Below are 24,925 nucleotides of genomic sequence, written 5' to 3'. Positions count from 1 at the left end.
TTTATTCATAGAGTACTTAAATATAATTCATTCAATGGCTTCACTTTTGTTGTTTATTTATTTACCAGTATATTCATATTTATTTATCTTTATTTATTTTCATGAAATCCCATATGTCTCTTTGTTTAGAATGTTTGTCTCTCTGCATTAAAAATTCATTTTGAAGACAGTGAAGAGACATCATGTCGTGAGTCCCCATGTAGGTGCACTGTTCAGCAAACTTGATAAATGTTGCCAATCCTTTAGCTGCATCCTTCCACGTTACTCTTGGCTCTGGGTCATCTTCCTCTTCACTATCAGCCTCTGTTTCCTTACCATACTTCTCCTCAATCACTGCCTGAATGATTTCGTCGTTAGTTAGTGTGGGGGTGATGGCTTCGTCATTGTCGACCTCCATCCTGGAAGTGCTCTCCTTTGTTTGCTGTCGGTATGTGTTTGTGTGTTGAGAGAGTTGCTAATAGACAGTCGCACGCTTAACATCAGGCGTCTTATTACAGTGGGCACTGGGCCTGATGGAGCAGCAGGATTTGTGGGAGATGGCGGGAAAGATGTGCGCTATCTCTGGTGGCAGCGGGAGTGGCGTGGGAATTTTAAATTTAATTTTTTCGAATTTTTATACAAAATTGTTATTTCCTCGTGAATAATATGCCGGTTATAAGAAGGAGCCGGATACGAGAATAACGGATAAAAGAGCTTTTACTGTACTTAGTTAATGATGAAAAAGGATGTTAGAATATGTGGTTTATTTTTCTTTTGTGCATCACCTATAAAATGCATGCAATTGAACATAAATATATTCACTCAGACACACCTATTGAATTGTAACCCCATATTTTTTCAACACGTTTCTCAACACTCATTTTTCTTTAGTTTCTGTCATCATATAATCAGTCTTGGGTCTCTTTTGTGGGAGACCTGTGACCCAAAAATATTTGGCATCCGTCCCTGGGTCACCCCATAGATCAATCAGAGAAGAAATGTTGTATTCCTGTTTGTATTGTGATTCACCATGGTCTTGGATCATGTCTTGGACTCATGATCAACAGCTATTACCCTCCCAAGTGAGAGCTCAGAGCTCATCATGACCAATGTATAGGGTAATGCTGTGACCTTACACACCCATCCAACTCCCTGCCCACGAGAGTTGGAATAATGGCTCACAGCGCAGTGATACTGAATTATTTCATGTTCTGTATTTTCTTTGGTGTATTTACCTAGTTTTATTTACTTCACTGTAATATACAGGAAAGGAGCTATACTTATGGGATCCTGTCTCTTTTTCTTTGATAACCACACCTAGTTTTGAAATTGCTTATGATTTTGGCTTGCATGAAAGTGAGGGGTCCACTGATTGAGTGAAGCAGCCTTGCTGTGGATGTGCTGTGTCTTTGATTTCACACACTGTTCACTTTAATGAATAAAGACAAGGGGACAAGCAAAATTACACAAAAATAGAACCTTTGAAAAGTTAGAACACCCTGGTGTATAGCAACGAGTTGAATATACAAATAAAAGTTATATTAAACATAATTGAAAACAGAGGTACAATTATATCTTAATATTTATCATCTTTTGCTCCCCCAGGACCCTGTTTTACAGAGTGATTTTGAATTTGAGGTGGAAGAAGGAAACAAGTTTTTACATATTGGACTTTGGAGTAGAAGCGGGTCTTCAGTGCAAGATTCCAAAGACGTTGATGCCCCAGAGATCATCAAAGATAGCAAGGGAAAGAGTACCGAGATGGGGAAAGATCCTGGATATGATAACAGTAATAAAGGAAATCCCAAGTGCAAACCATCAAGTAAAGACAGTTTATATCCTGAAGACACACTTGTAGGCTACATCAACATTCCTCTTACATGCATCATCCCAGAGACAACTAGCAATACCAGAGGATATGTGGTCAAAGTCTTTCCTCTCACCCCACCGGACCCCAAGTGCCCTGAAATGGCCTCCAGTACTCTCCAACAACACAAAGGTTTCACTCCAGCATTTTGCTATGGAGACATCACATTGGCCATCACTTATCAGCCTGTGGACAGGTACTGTAGAATGAATTGATGTTAATGAGAAATATGTATATATATCTTTTTTTCAAAGATTGATGATGACAATAGTTATTATATGAGATGCCTAGAATATGAAGGAGGAAACATGCTAAAAAGCAAGTTTCAAGGTATGAATGTTTAAAGTTTGCCAAATTGCAACAACCTGCAATGTTATTTTTCAATCTATCTCTATGAAATGTTGCACATAATGAGTCAGCATGTGTTTCCATTATGCTTAAAAAGTGTCAATAATATATTTACCTACTAATTGTAGTGTATGGGATTGGAGCAATGCTCATGAGATCCCATATCTTTTCTTCAACATGTCAAACCTAGCTTTGAATTCTTTTATGATGTTGGCTAGGGTTATATTTTCATCTACCTTATTCTATAAGTCTACACCTGTTTGTGGAAAATTACATTTCTTGGCCTCCTTCAATAAGGTATGATTTTTCAGTTTTATACTATGGTCTCTTCTTGATCTTTCTTTTTGTACTAGAAATTCTTTTCTTTTCACTTTCTCCAAACCTGGTTTCAGTTTAAATATTATCATGTTACCTCTCTTTGTTCCTCCAATGTGGGTAACCCCAGTTTCTTTAAAATTTCTTGATGTAACATGTTGTTTAGACCAGGGATCTTCCTGGTTGCTACCTTTTGTATTCTCTGAATTTTTCTTGTATCTTTAAATATGGTGACCACCTACCACTGCATATTCAGTTTGGGCTGTATCAAGCTTTCAGTGATTTTCTTCATCATATCTTCCTCCATATAGTGAACTGCCATGCTTATAATTTTCAACTGATTGTAAATTACTCTTATTGTTTTCTTTATGTGAGCTTCAAGTATTTATCTAGTTGTATTTACCTAGTTGTATTTTATGGGATGAGAGATATGCTCATAGTGACCCGTTTTCGTATCTCTCCACATCCAGTTTTTTCTTAAAATTGTGTATAGTTCTGGCATTCACTGTTTCTCTGTTCAGTTTGTTCCAGACATTGATCACTCCATGTGGGAAGTTATTTATTTAATTTTTTTGTTTTAGGTCTCTTCTGTAACTCTTTCTTTAGTTTCTTTTCGTGTCCTCTTGTTTCTCTTCTGTCCCACTTTGATAGATCGTCTCTATCGAGAACTTCCATCCCTTTCATAATTCTGAAAATGGTCAACAAATTGCCTCTTTCCCTTCTCTGTTCTAGTGTTGACAACTGTAATTTCTCCAATCTTTGTTCATATGTCAGATTTAACAGTGTGGGTGCCATTTTTGTTGTTGCTCTTTGAATTCTTTCTGATTTTCTTATGTTCTTTTTTGTGCTAGGTGCCCACATTGATACAGCATATTCCAATTTCAATCTTATCAGTGTAACAAATATTTTTTTAACCATCTCCTTATCTATGTAGTCGAAGTCCACTTTCATTGATCTTAATAAGTTGTAAGTCTCTCCAAATAATTTATTTACATGTTTGTCAGGTGTCAAGTCACTTGAGATGATTACTCCTAGGTCCCTCTCTGAATTTACTTTTTTGACTTCTTTGTTTCCAATTTTATGTTGTCCCAAAACTCTATTTTTACCTTTTCCAAATTCCACTATGCTACATTTTTTTATGTTGAAGTTCATCTCATATCTCTGACTCCATTCCCATATATTATCCAGGTCATCTTGCAGCGATCTGCAATCTTCTTCTGTTCTTACTCTCTTGAGTAATTTGGCATAGTCAGCAAAAAAGTTCATGTAACAATTTACTCCTTCATCCATATTTATGTATATGGCAAACATTAAAAGAGCCAAAAGAGAGCCTTGTGGAATGCCACTTTTCACATCTTCCCATTTCGAATTTTTGTCTCTAAGTGCCACTCTCATTTTTCTCTCAGTTAAGAAATCCTTCACCCATTCTTTGGTTTGGTACCTATGTCCTTTTCCTTCTTTGCTTTTACTATTATTTCATTTCCCTTTTTGTAACCCATTGTTGGTCTTTTCATACTTTGGCCCTGTTAGACTGGTTGAAGCAAACTCTGATGGAGAGGGTGTTGGTTTTATTTAACACTGACTTTGGGTGCCAGTGTTATGTGGCTCACTTCTAAGGGCAAGAAAATGGAAGGGGATGAGGCAGTGAGGGAGGTGGTGATTTGTGTGTTTCAAGTTGTGTCTTAAGGTGATCTGCTTGTGGGAGAGGGGGGGGGAGGAGGTGAGAAAGTAAGGAGACTGCAAGCCAGGCTCACAGTATGATGCTCCAAGGTGATCTGAATCTTCATTGTTCGTCGGGTCTTTATATACAGGGGCAGGTTCATGACCCATGCTCTTAATTTGTGTGAGGTCAAGTGTGATGTGTGGGAAGTCAGAGGGGAAATGTTCTTATGCTGTTGACTCATGAAGACAGAAGGTATGTATTCCTCAACGAATTCATTGTTCATCATCACATGGCTGGCCAAAGTGCAGGTTATTCATCACTGGTTGATGCTGGTACTGCAAATGGGTTCCTCAAGGAGGCTTTGTCCTACCTGTGAGCCTCAAAGAAGCTTTGGGTCAAGTCACATGGTCAGGTGGTACATGAGTCACATGGCTGGCCCCACGAGCGATTCCCTTTGGGGGGCCTCGGGGTTCAAAGGTCATGGAACAGCCAGAGAAGATGTGAAGATGGGAGTAGTGAGGATAAGGAGTGAGAACTACTTCCTAAGATGCCCATTTCCAATATTTTCCATTTCTGTGTGTTAAAACTTATTTTCCACTCCTTATTCAACCCGTATACTTTATCCAGGTCCCTTTGTGGTACAGTATTATACAATCCTCTTCACATCTCACCCTACTCATGATCTCTGCATTGTCAGCAAATAGGTTTGAATAGCTATTTATTTCTTCCATCATGTATACAAGGAACATTACATACATACATATAATAACAAGGGCTTTTCCCCCCTTACAAGGGAGGTAGCCAAAGTCAAAAGGCATAAATCTAGTCCCACCCACTTCATCCACACCCACTCCACTCTCATTCACTGCCCTTCCCTCCCTCTTTTCTTGGTTCTTGGGTGGTGGGTCTTCCCTGCATCTTGTCCATTGCCCTTGGTCAGAAGCAGTGCAGCAAGACACGGCACTTTTTATCGACAATCCCCTCCTGTGTCCCTGCATGCAGAAAAATAGAAGATGGGTTTAGGAAAGGCAGGAGTTGCATGGATAAAGTTTTTGTGGTAAGGCAGATATGTGAGAAAGCTTTAGCAAAAGGTAAAGATGTTTTTTGGGCCTTTGTGAATTTCGAAAAAACTGATGACTAGACAGGAAGGCACTGTAGGAGGTATTGCAGATATAAGGGAGAAAGCTGTTAAGGGCAGACAAGAGTTTGTTCCGAAGAATACAAACTCTTCGGTACTCCTTACAATAGGATACTTTCGCGTAGCGAGAATATTTCTACTGCGAAATTAAAATCCTCACTCTGTGGGTCTGGGCAACGCTTATCCTCAGTAAGGGGCCCCATTGGGGCAAGGGGGAGGGGCCCTTGCCCTCCACCACAAGTCTCGCACACTATAACCATTCTCTTCTCAGTAGTGACCGCGTTAACATCTCTCTACTATACATGTTTAGTTTTTATCGGTTTCCCCCTTAATGGGCCGATTCTCAGTCAAACTCCATTATTAGCGCGGCAGCGAACCGTTAATTACTCAACGGTTCTATGTTTACGTATGGGCCGAAAATCAAGCAACCCGCTTCGATTGTCGCCAGCTCACTCCCAGGACGCTAAGGAGTTCGTCGTCCTTCAATTTCATCGGGGTTTTCCCTACGCCATCCTGTGTCCTGGAATTTATTAAGTGCTTCTCCCTTTCCTGTATTATTCCCTTAACCGCCACCGGGTATCCTACCCTTCACTGTAAGTATGGAATCTGGTTCCAGTATTGTTGTTGTTCAAGATGGGTTGTGTGCCTTCGCCGAAGGGAGATACCTTTGTCTCACCCCCTTACCGCCAGCCCAAGTGAATCCTCACATTTGGTGTTTCAAGTGTATAGCTCTTAAGTGTTCACCTTCATCCCCGTGTGAGACGTGCATTCAGTGAGATGATAGTCAGTGTTCCGTGTACTTTCATGTTCACAGGAAAGCACATGCAGGGGAAAAGGTGCGCAAGCATAGAAAATGGCTTCCCTCTTCACCCCCCAAAAACAAGAGAAGGCAGACTACGGCTTCAGAGGAGACGAGCAATTCTCTCCCTCCTCCACGGCGTAGTAGACAGGAAGCCAAGTTGTCCTTTATTCCTTTAACCAGGACGGTTAGCGTAGACGGACATGCGCCTCAGGCCACCTCTAGCTACCGTTCCTGTACGAGATTTTTCCCGGATGAGGTCGCTTGCGGCTTGCCCTCGACCCATCCCGGAAACTCGACGGTCCCTCCTCCAAAGCGTAGTAGCCAGGAAAGTGGTACAACGTCCACCTCGAGTCATTCTCAGGCTAAGTTGTCCTCTATTCCTTCAACCAGGATGGTTAGCGTAGACGGACATGCGCCTCAGGCCACCTCTAGCTACCGTTCCTGTACGAGATTTTTCCCGGATGAGGTCGCTTGCGGCTTGCCCTCGACCCATCCCGGATACTCGACGGTCCCTCCTCCAAAGCGTAGTAGCCAGGAAGGTGGTACAACGTCCACTTCGAGTCATTCTCAGGCTAAGTTGTCCTCTCTTCCTTCAACCAGGACGGTTAGCGTAGACGGACATGCGCCTCAGGCCACCTCTAGCTACCGCTCCTGTATGACATTTTTCCCGGATGTGGTCGCTTGCGGCTTGCCCCCGACGCATCCCGGATGTGGTCGCTTGCGGCTTGCCCCCGACGCATCCCGGAAACTCGACGCCGGCACGGACAAAGAACCCGGGTTCAAAGACAAAGAGCCCCTTAGTCTCTTCTCCTCAGGAATCCCGCAGTACGCATAACACCCACCGTAGGAAGAGCCGGGTGATCAACGGTGACCTTTCCATGCCCTTTGCTCACGAGGACAGAGATCAGGGACGAGGTTGCAGACGCGGTGTTTCTCGCTGACCGGACAGGCGCCAGCTACGACGGCGACGACGTCCACAGCGCTGGGGATGAGAGGGCAAGTTACCAAACTTCGCAGGATTCCCAGTCGGAATCCCCGATGGTTGTTACACCCTCCTGCTCAGAGATCCTCTCTAAAGTTAAGAGAGCTAATCAACTGAGCCTTCCACAAGAAGTGGAAGTCACGTTCGAGTCTGAAATCTTCAGGACGGGCAATTCTCAAACAACAAAACCAACTCCCATGGAGTACACAGACGGTACGAGCCATGAACCAGGCCTCCGACGCACTCACAAAGCGGGCAACCGAAAAACCGCGCTGGCGCTCTGTTCCAGTGGAACAGCAAAAACGCTTCTACTTCCCATCAGGGACAAACCTTAAGCAGCCTTGATCCCGGCTCGGTTACCAGATCTTGTCAAAGCGGACGTGGATTCACTGCTCAGAAGAAACGTCATCCTTTCCGGCAGAGAATCCAGGGACCTCGTTCAGGGCCTGGCTCTCTCTCTCGCGGTGCACTCCTGGCTGGAACGCGTCTTGGCTTCAGTAAGGGAGTTTTTACCCGGGCTGCAACCCCAAGGGGAATGCAACCTCCAGGCTCTATGGGAAAGCTCGAGCAGAGCTCTGAAGCATCAAGCGGCCTGCCTCTTAACGTCTTGGGCCAACATTGAGTCCCGCAGGAGAGACACCGTCCTAGGAGACCCCAGTGATCCCCTCCTCAGAGAAATTTATGCTCCATTGAAGAGGGCCCCCCTTCTAACCCGCATGCTGATTCCCTACCCCTCCACTCCAAGTCGAAAAGGCAGACAGGAAAGCCCCGTCCCTTTACGACTAGAGATCCTAGACGCAAACCTTATAGAGGCTCCGGACTCCCCCACAGGAATCCTAGGAATTCGCCAGCTCCTCCGCACAAGATAGGGGGTTGCCTCTCCCTCTACTGGAGAGCATGGGAAGAGGCCGGGGCGGAAGACTGGACCTACTAAGTCATTAAGACAGGCTATTGTCTTCCCTTTCCCACTGTCCCAAACCTCTCCCCCATCCCATCCAAGTCAGCAGCTTCCACCCGGACTCGGCTCGCGGGCGGGCCCTTGCGGAGGAATCCTCCGTTCTGCTCCAGAAAGGAGCTTTAGAGGAAGTCTCGACTCCGGACCCAGGGTTCTACACTAGGCTATTCCTAGCAGAAAAGACAACAGGGGTGTGGAGACCAGTCATCTATTTGTCTCCACTCAACAAGTTCCTTTCCCTGACGAAGTTCCGAATGGACACCCCAGAGTCCGTAAGGGCGTCTATCAGGGAAGGGGACTTCATGGTGTCGCTGGACCTCCAAGATGCCTATTTCCACATACCAGTGCATCCCTCCTCCAGGAAATTCCTCAGAATCATCCACAGGGGCAACACCTTCCACTTCCCCTGCCTCTGCTTCGGACTTTCCACAGCACCCCAAGTCTTCTCCAGTGTGTTCAACCTCGTTTCAGCGTGGTCCCACTCCAGGGGAATTCAACTACTCTGTTACTTGGATAACTGGCTGATCCTTGCACATTCCGCCCAGCTATGCCAAGAACACCTGAGAATGGTCCTAACCTTTGTCCTGAAATTGGGCACAGTAGTCAACCCGGAAAAGTCAGATTTCTTACCAAGACAGAGAGTCACGTACCTGGGTATGGTCCTGGACTCCTCCCTAATGGAGTCCTTCCCAGTAGAAAAGGGGATCCAGAATCTCGTTTCTCTAGTTGCACAGGCACTATCGACCAGGTTCCTGACGGCGACACAATGCCAAATCCTCCTGGGCCATATGGCCTCCATAGAGAAATTAATCCCCAGGAGTAGACAAAGAATGCGACCGCTACAGTGGCTCCTCAAGTCTCAGTGGGCCCCACAAGAGGGAGAACCCCTACAACACATCTCCCTCACCGAAGAAGTCAAGGATTCTCTTCTCTGGTGGAAGGCCCATGCAACCTTCTCATGGGGATGCCCCTCGGCCCATCTCCCCCCGAAGTCCTCCTGTTCTCTGATGCCTCCAAGGAGGGCTGGGGAGCCCACCTCAACGACGATCACATCAGCGGTTCCTGGTCCACAGTCGAGCGGACAGCCCATATCAATTGGCTTGAGTTGAAAGCAGTACTCCTGGCTCTCCGTCACTTCAAGGATCAAGTCTCAGGAAAAGTAGCGGGCATAATGTCGGACAATTCCTCGGTAGTACCCTACCTGAACGAGCAAGGGGGGCACAGTCTCCCAGGAACTATGCCTTCTGATGATGGATATCCTCAACCTAGCCAAGAATCTCCAGGTGTCACTCAAAGCCCGCTACATCCCGGGGAAGAGGAATGTCTGGGCGGACCACCTCGGAAGGAAGAATCAGATAATCAACACAGAATAGTCCCTCTATCGAGAGGTAGCGAACTTCATCCTCAGCAAATGGGGCTCCCCTCTAGTGGACCTTTTGCAATGAGATGGAATCACCAACTCCCAATATATTTCAGCCCTTTCCCAGATCCTCTGGCAGCAGGAGAAGATGCTCTTCTGCAAAGTTGGGACAACCTGGACTCCTACGCTTTCCCACCATTTCCCTTGCTCCAGAAGGTACTCCTGAGAGCAAGACACACATCCTACCTTCGGATGACTTTGATCGCTCCTTGGTGGCCCGAAGCCCCATGGTTTCCAGACGCCCTCGAGCTAGCAGTAGAAGAGCCTCTGGCCCTTCAGGGAAGACCAGATCTTCTGTATCCACCCATCAACGGGCCTTGGCACAAGAACCCTTCAGCACTCAATCTTCATGCGTTCAGACTATGGTCCGGATCCTCCTAAAGAAGGGTTTTCCCAGAGAAGTGGCAGAGGACATGTCCGCTCCTATTCGCTCTTCCTCAGCTAACCTTTATCAAGGGAAATGCAATGCCTTTGCAAAATGGTGCCACTCCAGGAAGTTAGTCCCGGATCGAGCCACCATTCCTGAGATTGCCTCCTTCCACTTCCTCAGGAAGTCCAAGAAGATCTCCCTCTCGGCAGTACAAGGCTATAGGGCAGCTCTAAATCAGGTGTTTTCTCTGAAGGGCATGGTCCTAGCCCTTTCACCGGAAATTTCCATGCTCTTCAGGCACTTCAAAGATCATGCCCCCCCAGGGAAATCAGTTCTCCTCCACGGGATGTGGCATTAGTCCTGAACTCTCTGAGGGGTCCCCCTTACGAACCTCTCCGAGAGGCACATCTGAAGGACCTCACCTAGAGGACAGTTTTTTCTGCTAGCCCTGGCATCTTCCAAGAGAGTAGGGGAGTTACATGCCATCTCTTATAGAGTCGCCCATTCCAAAGGATGGAAAGAGGTCTCCTTCACTTTCATGCCTCAATTCATTGCCAAAAACCAAGATCCTGCCAAATCCGACCCTAGATTCTGGTCCTTTAGTGTTCCGTCCTTAGACGAATTTGCAGGGGGAGAATAGACTGAAACAGTTCTATGCCCGGTACGAGCCATCCGGACCTACCTCAAGAGAACCGAACATCTTCGACCAGAATTAAAGAGGTTGTTCATCTCTACTAAAGGTAGCCCATCACTAAGAATTCCATTTCTTACTGGACAATGGAAGTCATCCGCAGAGCCTGCGACATGAACCACACAGATTGCCCATGACCTGAGGGCAGTAGGGACCTCCCTAGTCATCAGAAAGAATCTGTCAGTCAACCAGGTTCTTCAAGCAGGTATATGGAAGAGCCAGAATACGTTCACTTCCTTTTACCTCAAAGAAGTTATGCGGGAATCTTTAGGGAACTTATCTTTGGGCCCCATAGTGGCCGCCCAAGAAGTCCTGAAAATGATATACCCCTCCTCAAGAGCACACAGCCGACCCTGACAACTCATCCAGGTTCTGGCTCGGCAACTGCAGGGATAACTTTCCAAAGTCCTTCTCATACTCTTACATTCCCTTACCTCACCCACGGGCTCTCAAGCATTCCAAGGGAATCAATTCAAGCCCTTCAGTGGTACAAAAGTGATTATAACCTGTCTGTCTCCACTCCAGGGAACAGAAAGGGGTGCACTTCAAAGTGAGGGGAATGTATAGGGGTCTGGTCAACATAGTCTTAGCACACTAGATTTTCCTTACAGCGGTTTCCCAGGCTAGATAACAACTTCCTTCCCTCCTAAGTCCGAGTCTCCTATTGTAAGGAGTACCGAAGAGTTTGTATTCTTCGGAACAAATGTAATTTTTGCAGGAAAATTAATTTTTCCCTGATACAAACCTGAGGTACTCCTTACCTTTAATGGCCCTCCTCAACCACCCCTCTAAACAGTTCCTTCTCCTTGCCTGACAAACCTTGTGCTTAATTCATACCTGGCTCAGAGAATGGTTATAGTGTGCGAGACTTGTGGTGGAGGGCAAGGGCCCCCCCCCCCTTGCCCCAATGGGGCCCCTTACTGAGGATAAGCGTTGCCCAGACCCACAGAGTGAGGATTTTAATTTCGCAGTAGAAATATTCGCGCTACGCGAAAGTATCCTATTGTAAGGAGTACCTCAGGTTTGTATCAGGGAAAAATTAATTTTCCTGCGAAAATTACATTTTTATAAGAATTATAGAGCCTGTGGCCTGCCTGCCACAGGCTCTACTACTTTCTTGAAAACTCTTGACTGCCCTTAACAACTTTTCTCTTATCCCATGTATCTGTAATACCCCCTACAGTGCTTTCCTGTCTACCTTGTCATAAGCCTTTTCCAAATTCATAAATGCCCAAAAACATCTTTACCTTTTACTAAAGCTTTCTCACATATCTGCCTTACCACAAAAATCTGATCCACACAACCCCTACCTTTACCTATACTGATCCTCACCTACTACCTCTGTTCCTCTCCTGATCCTCTTAATTAAAACCCTCCCATAAGCCTTCCCAACTACACTCAACAATCTGACCTCTCTTATTCTTATTGAAATAGTAATGTTCCTCTAAGTTTTCTTCTAATTCTAATAGTAATTTTCCAAATTTGTTGTCTTGTTGTTCACCATTATCAAAGGCCAATTTAGACTCTTTTGTTTTTATATTTAAAAAAATTTCACTTAACTTTTGACTTTTTGTTTTTCTTCATTATATTGTTTTTTCTTTATATCACCTATAGTATTACTATCTCTGCTTTGTTTTATTTTATATGTTTGTTAGTTTTAACAATCACTCATGACACGGAGATGTTAATTGCCTGTTTCTGTTTTAACTATAATTTGACAGAACCCCTTATTTTGCCTCAACCACGTTACTTCTCCCAGGCACTTTGGAGATGTCATGACTGTCCAACTGCCAACACTGGGTGTCTATTATGAAATATATGTGCCAGCCCAATAAAGTAAGATTACTTGAAAATGTATCAGTGAGGTGTAAAAAAAAAAAAAAAAAAAAAAAAAAAAAAAAACCAAAAAAAAAAAAAAAAAAAAAAAAAAAAAAAAAAATCAACCACAAAAAAGACATAATGAAAATAAGTATAGTGATAATGATTGCAATACAGGATATCAGAATTATCATGTATGTATGTTGGCTTATCAGTGGATGTAGGCAATAATTACTAATAATTGAGGAGGTTGTCATCAGGATTGACCTTCCCCTCGACAGTAACTGCAGGTTTTGTTTGTATGTTTTGTAAATAGGTTTATGTAATCTATTTATATATCAAAGATTTCTTCTCCCTCATAAGGGAGGTATCCAGCCAAGGATCTACCCCCTATTCATCCCTCTCCCACCAATCACCCATTTGTTTCCCTTTTATCTTAGCTCCTCATGGAAGAAGGGTCATCTCTTTCTGCCATCCAATGCCCAGGTCAGAAGCAATGAGCAGAGGCACAACACATCCACAGCAGGGCTGCTTCATTTACATGGTGACTCTCCCCCCTTGTTCCCTCATTGGGAAAAAAGAGAACACGGGGAGAACGCCCTTTGGGCTGCCTCAAAATATCCATACACAACCATTCTCCACTCATACCTATCCCCAGTGAGGTGACATTACCAAAGGAATTATATATGATAGAACTTGGGAAGTTAGGGTGATTATAACAAGTTAAAAGAAGAGAAAATTAAGGAGGATAATGTGAAGCAAAGCAGTGAGAAGGCTAGAGAAATTTGAAATATTGGAAAAATCATACAAGAGGAACAAGTACAGCTATGAAAAAGTATGGAATGATAAAAAGAAGAAAAGGAAGATATGGAGAAGGAGGTGGTAAGGGTTCTTGAAAATAAGGAAACATTGATAAGAGAAATAGTATATCAGTCAATGAATCTGTTGCCCCACGTCTCTCCTGCAGAAGATATGTGGCATTCAGAAGGTTCCAGAAATGGTAGAAAAGCAACATGTTATTGTGATGGGATGGCAAGAGGATTATTCACCAGTAAAGGGAAAAAAAAGAATAAAAGAAATATTTCAAACAAAAATGGGCAATGAGGAAGGCATACATGAAGAAATGGATTAATTGTTTGTATAAGATAGATATAGAAAAAGAGGTGCAAACCCATGGAAAGTAAGATTCAAATTACTAAGTACAGTGAATGAATTAATGAAAAAGGTATGGAAACTAGCAATTGTAAACTGTCCTTTACCAATTCTTTTAGTATACCTTTACTCTTCCCCTGTGTACCCTGTGGTAGAGAGGGAAAGAATTCTGCCTCTTCAATTCCTGAGGACCACTGCCAGCAGATTCCTAATCAACTAAACTTCAGACAATTATTAACTGATTGGCAGAATCCACATAGTGATTACTTTCTAGGGATATTACAGTAACACAACATGCAAAAATGATAAAGATTTTAATATCTGTTGCAGTAGTTTTACCTTTTTAGTCTAAATGAATTAATAGTTCTTAGTACTGTAATGAATAATTTAGAATACATAATCAAATATATTTTCTCTTCATGAATTCTGAACAGAAAGGAGAATGTGGAAAAGAAGGATAAAGAGAAAATTAATTCTTCTACCTGTATTGAAGATGATAGCAGTATTGATGGTGGACTTTCAGATGAAGATGAAGCATATTTAGGAGAAATAATTGATGAGAGACCTCATGATTTCAAGAGAACACACTTCCACTCTACCACACAATGTGACTTCTGTAAAAAGAAGGTAAGATTTTAATTTACTTGCTGTCCTTGTCCTTGTGCAGGTATGTTGGCACAACTCTATCATTGAAATAGGGTAATTGTATACATACATATACCAAAGGCTTTTCCCCCTTTACAAAGGCATAAAATCCATTCCCACCCATTCCATTTCCACATACTCTACTCCCATCCACCCCCCTCCCTCCCTCTTATCTTGGCTCCTCCTGGATGATGGGTCATACTTGCATCTCGCCCACTGTCCCGGGTCAGAAGCAGTGTTGCAAGACACAGCACATCCACAGTAAGACCACTTCATTAAATCGATAACCCTCCTCTCATGCAGGAAAGGAAAACACGGGGAGAAATCCCTTCGGGCTGCATCAATTTATTTTTCACACATATTCCCTCACTCCCCCATCCCCCATCGACTCCACCTCAAGCATCACAGCATTATCCATACACAACCATTCTCCATTTACCCCTATCTTCTGTCTTCTCCCATCTTTCCTCAACAGACATTCCCCTCTTTCCCAATGCCCCTTTTACCCCATCTGTCCATCTCATCCTAGGTCACCCCCTCATGTTCACTCCTTCCACCTCTGCCTTCCACACCTCTTTTACTAATCTTTCTTCACTCATTCTTTCCATGTATCCAAACCATCCCGATACTATTTCATCAATCCTATCTCCCAACTCCCTTTCCACTCCAGTTCTCCTCCTCACCTCCTTGTTTCTTACTCTGCCCAGCCTAGTTCCTATCATACCTCTCAGGCACTTCATCTCAAACACATTCAAACTCCTCTCTTCCTCTCTTATGTTCCATGTAATTGCTCTATACAGTGCTGTTGGCACAATCACTCCTTTGTACAATCTCCTCTTAGCATCCATTCTTAAATGTCTATTTCTCATTATAATTTTTAATCCCCCAAGGCATTTACTCGCTTCTCTCAATCTACATTCTAGCTCCACCTCCACTCCTCCCTCTCCTGCCACATTCACACCCAAGTATCTAAAACTATCCACTTCCTCCACGGAATAAGTGGTAGCCTATTAGGTTGAACTAGTAATTGGTTGAATGGTCGAAAACAGAGTTGTTTTAAATGGACAATCTTCTAGATGGAAAAATGTTACAAGTGGAGTTCCTCAGGGTTCTGTTCTTGGGCCACTTCTATTCATAGTATATATAAATGATATAGACCATGGACTAAAATCTACTGTTTCCAAATTTGCTGATGATACAAAAATGTGCAGAGTGGCAAATGATCACTCAAACCAATTAGATAGTCAAGAAGATTTAGATTAATTACAGCAATGGTCTGAAAAGTGGCTAATGAAATTTAACACAAGTAAATGCAAGGTAATGCACATAGGTAAAAATAACAGTACGATTACATGTTATTTGGAAATTCGTTAACAAAAGTGGATAGTGAAAAAGATCTCAGCGTAATTATCAGTAACGACCTCAAATCATCCAAGCAGTGTATTTCAGCCTCTGAGAAAGCAAATAAGATTCTGGGACTGATTGTGCGATCTTTTGATTTCAAAAGCCCATCACTCATTAACAAGCTATATAAATCGTTAGTTCGTCCACATTTGGAATATGCTGTTTCCGTATGGTCACCGAATCTCATTAAAGACATTGACAGACTGGAAAAAGTACAATGGCGAGCCACAAAACTGATTCCAAATATCAAAAATAAATCATACGAAAATCGACTAAAACACATGAATCTGTTTTCCCTAAAAAAGCGTAGACTCAGAGGTGACTTGATACAGGTCTTTAAGATTTTAAAGGGAATTGACAACATCAAAAGTGACAAAATTTTCACATTGAATGAGAATCAAACAAGAAGCAATGGTCTCAAACTGTCCGGAAATAGATTCAATTTGGAAGTAGGTAGAAACAACTTTGCCAACCGTGTAGTTAATGAATGGAATAAACTTCCTGCACAAGTAGTGCAATGTAGTTCAGTTCGAAGCTTTAAGAATCATTTATATAAATACCTAAGTAAGATGCTGTAATGATTATAATTTATCTTATATTATTTGTTTTTGTTTTATCATTTGTCTGTCTGATTTTCATTTATTATTAGTTATATGTCAATTTATTATTATTTACTATTTACCTGTTTGTTTATTATTTAACTATACCTATGCATTTATTTATGTATTTTATTTGTTATTTACATTATTATAGTTTTTATTTTATTTATTATTTTATTATTAATATGATTTTTTTTTTTTTTTTGCATCCGACCTAGATATGGATCAAAAGGTCTCCTGTCGGCATGCTCCGCCTTTGTAATCCTTTGTAATCTGTCTCCCTTAATTCTCACTTCAGTCTGCTGCCTCTTTCTCCCCATGTACATCTCATCACCTGACTTTTACCCATATTTATCTTCAATCTACTTCTTTCACACACCTTCCCAAACTCTGACACTAACTTCCTCAGTTCCTCCTTTGATCCTGCCAGAAGTACAGTGTTGTCAGCAAACAACTGGCTTATTTCCCATTTTTTTCCATTTTCTTTAACCATCTCCAATCCCCAACCCATTACCCTTGCATTTGCCTCTCACACCATCCCATATATGTATAAATTGAACAGCCAAGGCAACATAACACATCCCTGGCAAAGTCCCACCTTTACCTCAAACCACTCACTCTCTCCATTTCTGATTCTAACACAAGCTCTACTACTCTTGTAAAAACTCTTGACTGCTCTTAAAAGCTTTCCTCCTTTTCTTTTGCAGATATGGTTAAAGGATGCCAACCAATGTGGTGAATGTGGAATTATTTGTCACAAGAAATGTGTTGCAAAATGTGAACAAGAAACTGTTTGTGATGTCAGTGGCCTTCGTTTTAAAGAGCAATCATCTTTAGCAACTCCAGACATGAAAGGTAAAACACAAGATCCACTCTCCATACCAGATAACAGAGATACTCCTGAAATAATCACTACATCTGCTGTAGGAGGGGGCTGTGAAAGTGATAGCCCTGGGCAAACTCCGCCAGTTTCTCCTCACGTAAGTGTAGCAGTGTTTTGATGCTGTATGTTATATTGACAGGATTATTGAACTGCATTCATTGTTGGACCTGTTTCCCTGCATTTCTTTCTTTCATGGTACTAAAAATAATACTGTCACTCATTACAATGTTAGTATTTGACACATTTTAAATTGCTGACACGTTAAATCAAAACATGTCTTTATTTTTTGGCTTTACAATAAGCTGAACCTGCTTTAGAGCTTACATTTCCTGCAACATGTTCTAATTACCTCTGAAATAGATTCATGTTTCTCACAGGCACTCTTCTGTATTTGCCCACTGCTGAAAGAGATACCCCTTTCAACCACAGCAGCAGATGTTGTAGAAGAACACTTTCTCCCTATTACTATGGGCACCCTTACCACTATGCTTATGTTATCCAATCTCAACACCCGGCTTTAGTTGCTTGTAGCCAGACATGAACCTGCTTAATTCCTCTGTAGCCATCGTCTCTTGGCTTCTCTAGGCCACCACTTCCTTGTTAACTGTGTATTTCTTGGTGTCTGCAAGACGATCAGCCTGCACTATCATTGAGACTAAGACAATAGTTGGCACAGAACCATGTCATCAGAACAGATCTGCCTCTACTATTTGCATTTGGATTTGAAGCCACAGCTCCTAGCAGCAGCCATAATGTTGGCAAAAGTGATGGTTTGACCATGCTCTTGTTTTATCCCCTGCAACTTCAGGGGATAAATATTAACCAACACCAGTTCTTGTTTGGCTTGTCAGACCCTCACCAGATCTAGCATAGAAGATGTAGATGGGTAGAGGCAAACCCTAGAATACTATCAAGTCACTAGTGTACAACCTGGCAAGTCACTTATAAGATATTAGTCACTACTAGAACAAGTTGACTAAGGCATGTGTAGTGGAATAGTGCCCACTGCATAGCTAGGAGCATAGGTAGGCTACAGGAACTTCACTTTCTCCTAATTTACTATGTTTCACCCTAGCTCTGAAAGAAAGTTGGGCATGGATGTTGTAACTAACATGGTTAACCCTTCTTAAAGTGTTCACTGTGTTGGCTACAATATCACATAGTCATGGGAAAAAAAAAGCAATGCAGTACCTTAAACTGAATCACTTGATTATTCTCTTGGAATGAGGGACTGAACTGAAGAATATATATATATATATATGCGTTATGTCGCCCTGGCTGTTCAACTTATACATGGATGGGGTAGAGCGAGAGGTAAATGCAAGGGTAGTGGGTCAGGGATTGGAGATGGTTAAAGAAAATGGAGAAAAGTGGGAGGTGAGCCAGCTGTTGTTTGCGGACAACACTGCGCTTGTGGCAGGATCGGAGGAGGGATTGAGGAAGTTGGTGACAGAGTTTGGGAGAGTGTGTGATAGAAGAAAGCTGAAGATAAATGTGGGTAAAAGTAAGGTGATGAGATGTACAAGGGGTAAAAGTGGCAGTAGTCTGAAAGTGAGCATTAAGGGAGAGCGACTGGAGGAAGTGGATAGTTTTAGATACTTGGTTGCAAATGTGGCAGGAAAAAGTGGAGTGAAGGTGGAGGTAGAATGTAGATTGAGAGAAGCAAGTAAATGCCTTGGTGGATTAAAAAGTGTAATGAGGAATAGACATTTGGGAATGGATGCTAAGAGGAGACTGTATGAAGGAGTGATTGTGCCAACAGCACTGTATGGGGCAGAAACATGGAACATAAGAGAGGAAGAGAGAAGGAGTTTGAATGTGTTTGAGATGAGGTGTCTGAGAAGTATGATGGGGGTTACTAGGCTAGATAGAGTGAAAAATGAGGAGGTGAGGAGGAGAACAGGGGTGGAAAGGGGGTTGGGAGATAGGGTTGATGAAAGAGTATTAGGATGGTTTGGACACATGGAAAGAATGAGTGAAGAAAGACTAGTAAAAGAGGTATGGAAGGCAGATGTGGAGGGAGTGAACATGAGGGGACGTCCTAGGATGAGGTGGATGGATGGGGTGAAGGGGGCTTTGGGGAAGAGGGGAATGTCTGTTGAGGAAGGACGGGAGAGGACAGAAGACAGGGGTGAATGGAGAATGGTTGTATATGGATGATGATGTGATGCATGAGGTGGAATGGGTGGGGGGATGGGGGGTGAGGTAGTATGTGTGAGCAAATTTTGACGCAGCCTGAAGGGATTTCTCCCCGTCTCCTCCTTTAGGCATGGGGGGACACAGGGGGGGTCGCCGATTTAATGAAGCGGCCTTGCTGTGGATGTGCTGTGTCTTGCGACACTGCTTCTGACCCAGGGCAGTGGACAAGGTGCAGGGATGACCCATCATCCAGGAGGTGCTAAGATGAGAGAGGGAGTGTGGAGGGGTGTGGAGTGTATTCAGGGATGGAATGGGTGGAAATGATTTTATGCCTTTTCATTTTTGGGTACCTCCCTTGTAAGGGGGAAAAAGCCTTGGTATATGTATGTATGTATGTGTATATATATATATATATATATATATATACATATATTTATGTGTATATATATATATATATATATGTATATATATATATATATATATATATATATATATATATATTTATATATATATGTATATATATATATATATATATATAATACTGATGACCCACTTTCGGAGAAGAATAAACGAAAGTATAAAGATCTGTATATTTCGATCACTAACTGTGATCCTCTTCAGCAGATGTGAATTACAGAGTAGAGAACAATGTGTATTTATACAGAAGTAGTGAGGTCAGCAGGAAGGGACAGGGGCTCAGGTCACGTGTCCGGCATTGCATGGACCTTGGTGGCTTTTGTCCACTGCTAATGTAAAAGGTAACATTTTATTTATTGCAAATGATGATATACAATCTGGTGACCATTGACCATAAGAAATATTATAATTTGGGAAATTGTTTATCAAAGAGGATTCTACCATTTTTCTTCTGAAACTGCATTTGGATTTGTAAATTATTTCAGCATCGTCCCAATTTATCCGATGGTTTTTGTTGTCGACATGCTGAAATACAGCGGAATTTTCCTGCCCTTATTTTACTGAGTTCTTGTGTTCTTTGACCCTGGTGGTGAGGTCTCTACCCATTTGTCCCCAATATACATCCTTGCAATCTAAACAAGGTAACTTATAAACTCCAGGAGTTGTATTACTCTTGGATCTATGATGTATATTGACAACTTTACTGAACAAGTTGTTGGGATAATTGAAGATAAAATTTACTTTTTCTTTTGGTAACAAATGAGACAAGTCATTAATTGATTTATTATAAGGTAATTTTATGCAACTATTATCCCACTTATGATTCATGGCGGAATGGGAATCTGATTTGTAAAAACTAATTTTGGCCTTACTAAGAGCTTTTTGTAAAAACCACGATGGGTATCCTAATTTTGTTAATGAACTTCTTACTGAAATTAGTCCCATGTCTAAATATTGTGAACTACAAAGAAAAGAAAAGAGAAGTAAAGCAAAAGGTAAAGGAGGCAAAGAGGAGAGCAGATGTGAAGTGGGGGTAAGAGTATGACAGAAAATTTTGAAAGTAATAAAAAGATGTTTTGGAAAGAAATTAAGAGAGGAAGAGGAGGCGAATCAAGTAGAGAAGAAGAGGTAAAAGGTGCAGATGGAGAGATGATAATGGAAGAGAAGGCAGTAAGGGGAAGATGGGCAGAATATTTTAGGGAGTTGCTAAATGTGAAGGAGGATAGGGAAGGAAAGATAGATGCAGTGGAAAATGCTAAGAAAATGAGAGTGATGAGTGAGGAAAATGGAGGAGAAATAAGGAAGGATGAAGTGAAGACAGTTGTTAAGATGATGAAAGCAGGTAAGGCACCTGGTCTGGATGGATGCCATGCAGAATGTCTAAAAAAAGGAGGTACAGTGATGGTGGACTGGTTGGTGAGGTTATTTAATGTTTGCTGGAGAGAGGGTAGAGTGCCAGAGGACTGGAGGAGTGCCTGTATAGTTCCACTTTACAAGGGAAAAGGGGACAAGTGTGAATGTAGTAGTTTCAGAGGGATTAGCTTGTTAAGTGTAGTTGGGAAGGCTTATGGAAGGATCTTGATTGAGAGGATTAGGAGAGGAACAGAGGGAGTAATTGGTGAGGAACAGTGTGGATTTAGGACGGGTAGAGGTTGTGTAGATCAGATCTTTGTGGTAAGACAGATATGTGAGAAAGCTATAGGAAAGGGGAAGGATGTTTTTTGGGCTTTTATGGATCTGGAAAAGGCTTATGATAGGGTAGACAGAAAGGCACTGTGGGAGGTTATGCAGATTTATGGGATAGGAGGAAAGCTTCTAGGAGCTGTCAAGAGTTTTTATGAGAGTAGTAGAGCTTGTGTCAGGATTAGAAATGGAGAGTGAGTGGTTCGAGGTAAAGGTGGGACTTCGTCAAGGATGCGTCATGTCGCCCTGGCTGTTCAACTTATACATGGATGGGGTTGTGCAAGAGGTAAATGCAAGGGTAGTGGGTCAGGGATTGGAGATGATTAAAGAAAATAGAGAAAAGTGGGAGGTGAGCCAGCTGTTGTTTGCGGATGACACTGCGCTTGTGGCAGGATCGGAGGAGGGATTGAGGAAGCTGGTGACAGAGTTTGGGAGAGTATGTGATAGAAGAAAGATAAAGATAAATGTGGGTAAAAGTAAGGTGATGAGATGTACAAGGGGTGAAAGTGGCAGTAGACTGGAAGTGAGCATTAAGGGAGAGCGACTGGAGGAAGTGGATAGTTTTAGATACTTGGTTGCAAATGTGGCAGGAAAAAGTGGAGTGAAGGTGGAGGTAGAATGTAGATTGAGAGAAGCAAGTAAATGCCTTGGTGGATTAAAAAGTGTAATGAGGAATAGACATTTGGGAATGGATGCTAAGAGGAGACTGTATGAAGGAGTGATTGTGCCAACAGCACTGTATGGGGCAGAAACATGGAACAAAAGAGAGGAAGAGAGAAGGAGTTTGAATGTGTTTGAGATGAGGTGTCTGAGAAGTATGATGGGGGTTACTAGGCTAGATAGAGTGAAAAATGAGGAGGTGAGGAGGAGAACAGGGGTGGAAAGGGAGTTGTTGTTGTTGTCGTTCCCTAGACTGTCTGTCCGAGCAGTCCCGTCTCCCCAAGGAATGCTACTGCCGAAACTGGGTTTTCCCACAAATCCTTTATAGAGTGTATTTTGTGTTGTTTGCATGCATGATTGTGTATAATGCAGTCTTCCATTATGTGTTGTATGGTATGGGGTGAAGTGTTACATCCTGGGCAGCTCTTCATAATGCGGTCATCCAGCCTCTTCTGGTAGCTTAGAAGTGCTGGGTGGTGGCCACACCGCAGTCTGGCCAAGTGGACTCTGTCCTTTCGTGGGGGAGAGGATTCAGAAGGGTGGATATCAGGGGGTCTGGCATGCAGCAGTGTGTTGTCTTTCAGTGTGTTAATGGAGCTGTGTGTGATATGATTATGAATATGTTTCCGGAGGCTGGTATTTGGTGGTTGTGGAGGAAGAGAGAGTATTTGTGCGTAATAAAGGTCTTTGGGTGTTGTTTTAATGTTTCTTGGTGTGTGTGGGTGTTCTGCTATGTAGTGTAGCGGGTGTGATGTGTTTGTGGTGGCTGCGGCAAGTGTTTGTGTGCCTCTCATGTCGAGGTGGTCCTTGACTTTGAGGACTTTTGTTTCATGGTGTAAATGGTCTGTTGATGTTGTATTTGTGCAGCCTGTAATTGTTTTTAGGGCTTTGTTTTGTATGATTTGAAGGGTGTTGTGGTGTGTCTCACTGAGATTAGGAGCCCATGCGGGACTCGCATAATTCAACACTGAGTGTATGCATTGTTTGTATATTGTTATATTAGTTTCTTTTTGTCCAAATGTCGTTCCAGTGATTGACTTAAGTGCGTTAAGTCTAGGTGTGCATTTGTTTTTTATGTTTGTGATGTGTTGTTTGAAAGACATGGATGTATCGTATGTTACATCAAGAATTTTCGGTGTGTTTGTGTGTGGTATTAGAGTGTTGTTGATGTAGAGATGAGGTATGTATTTGTGTTCTATTGTCCAGTTGGTGAGAAGTGTTGCTGTAGATTTGGTTGGAGCTATTTTGAGTCTGTTTGTGATGAACCATGTGTTGAGTGTATCAAGGTATGGCTGGATTATTTCTGCAGCTTTGTCTGTGTTACGATGTGTGCATGTGATTGTTATGTCGTCTGTGTAGGAAGAGATTTGTATTTCTGAGTTGTCTGGTGTGGGTAAGTCATGCATGTATAGATTAAATAGTGTGGGGGATAGAACTGAGCCCTGTGGTACTCCATTCTTAATGTTTCTGATGTGCGATGATTGGCCATTATATGACACGTAAGCATTCCTACCTGCCAGATAATTGGCCAGCCATCTTTTGGTGTTATTGTGCATGTCTGTGTTATATATTTTATTTGTTAGGTTGTGGCAGGGGATAGCATCAAAAGCTTTACTAATGTCTAATGTTACGAGAAGTGTTCTGTGGTGGGGCCTATCTGAATTGATGCCATCTAAAATTCTTTGTGTGAGGTTTATCAGAAGAGTGTTTGTGGAGTGTAGTGGCGTAAAACCGTGTTGTGAGTCAGCAAGGGGAATATGTGGTGTGACAAGTTTAAGTATTAGGCGTTCAATGACTTTAGAGGGGGTGCAGAGAAGTGTGATTGGGCGGTGCGATGTTGGGATTGTTGGGTCTTTGTTCGGTTTTGGAATGGTGATTATTTTACCATGCTTCCAGATGTCAGGTATAGTGTTGTGTGAATAGCTGTAGTTTGCAATGTTTGTGAGTGCGTGTATACCTTGTGGTCCAATGTGTTTTAGGTTGATGTTGCTTATGTTATCAGGGCCACAGGCAGATGAGTGCTTGAGATTATGTATTATGAGTTTTGTCTGACTGTCTATGAAGGGTGTATAGTCTGAGTCTGTGGGAAAGTCTTTCTTACGTCGAATAGTGCGTCGGTCGTCAGGGTGAGAAGTGAGATGGCTTGTCTGTGCAAAATGACGTATGAGTGCGTTTGCTTGTTGTCTGTTTGAGGGTAGATTATCTGTTGTTGTGATTATTGCTGCGTGAGAGCGTGTAGGGTTACTGTTGGATAGTGTAATGCTGTTGAGTGTTTTGTACAATTTGCTGGTGTTTGTTTTGTGATCAAGTGCATTGATAAAGTTTTGCCAATTTTGTGTTTTTTGTTCGTGTATTTTATTAGCAATCACATTGTTTAGTGTTTGTATTTGGTCTGCTATGTTTTGAGGGATAGGTGTGGGGGTATCATGTTTACGTGTGTCACGTTGTCTGATGAGGTCTTGGATTTCTGGTGTGAAGTTGGGGTTGTGTGATTTTCTGTTGCCTCTAGGGATGTATCTCTTGTCTGCATTTTGTATGATTGTATTAAAAGTGTGCACAGCATTGTTTATGTTTGTGATTGGTGTACTGTTAAGTGTTTCAAAATGTTGTTGTGTCTCTTTAGTAAAAGCTTCCCAGTTAGCTCTCTTGTAATTGGTGTATGTGTGTCTGTGGCCAACTGGGGTGCATCATGTTTTGGTGGTGATGATTGGAAGGTGGTCAGAACCAAGGGTTCCGACCACTCTCCATGATGATGTTGGGGTTAGGCAGGGGGAGCAGAAGGTGATATCAGGAGAGGAGGGAGTGTAGAGGGCTTGGTGTGGGATATGTGTATGATTATGTGTGTTGTTCATGATAGTCAATGTGTCAAACTGAGTCTGTATATCAAGCCCTCTGTCTGTGTCAGGGTTGTCGACATACCAGGCAAACGACTTGGCGTTGAAGTCACCACCCATGATCAGGTTGGGGATTGAGGCTAGTTGGCTAAATTGAGGCC

The 24,925-nt window shown here is 42.6% G+C and overlaps 1 protein-coding gene across 9 annotated transcripts in view; it reads left to right on the top strand.

The window, feature by feature from the left end:
• Pdzd8 (PDZ domain containing 8) overlaps positions 1-24,925 on the top strand; it is a 111,288-nt gene that overhangs the window by 24,244 nt on the left and 62,119 nt on the right. For 8 of the 9 annotated variants that reach the window (XM_076205059.1, XM_076205062.1, XM_076205060.1 and 5 more), the window contains 3 exons: positions 1,585-2,042; positions 13,935-14,127; positions 16,856-17,128. In XM_076205059.1, the coding sequence (XP_076061174.1) occupies positions 1,585-2,042; positions 13,935-14,127; positions 16,856-17,128 (924 nt within the window). Of the gene's footprint in view, positions 1-1,584; positions 2,043-13,934; positions 14,128-16,855; positions 17,129-17,408; positions 19,262-24,925 lie in introns of those variants that run through there. The other variant, XM_076205061.1, reaches the window with a different exon arrangement.

The sequence above is a fragment of the Oratosquilla oratoria genome, chromosome 21, assembly GCF_046742065.1.
Source record: "Oratosquilla oratoria isolate Oo_2021 chromosome 21, ASM4674206v1, whole genome shotgun sequence".
Classification (NCBI taxonomy): Eukaryota; Metazoa; Arthropoda; class Malacostraca; order Stomatopoda; family Squillidae; genus Oratosquilla; species Oratosquilla oratoria.
This window is presented reverse-complemented; position numbering and strand designations above follow the sequence as displayed.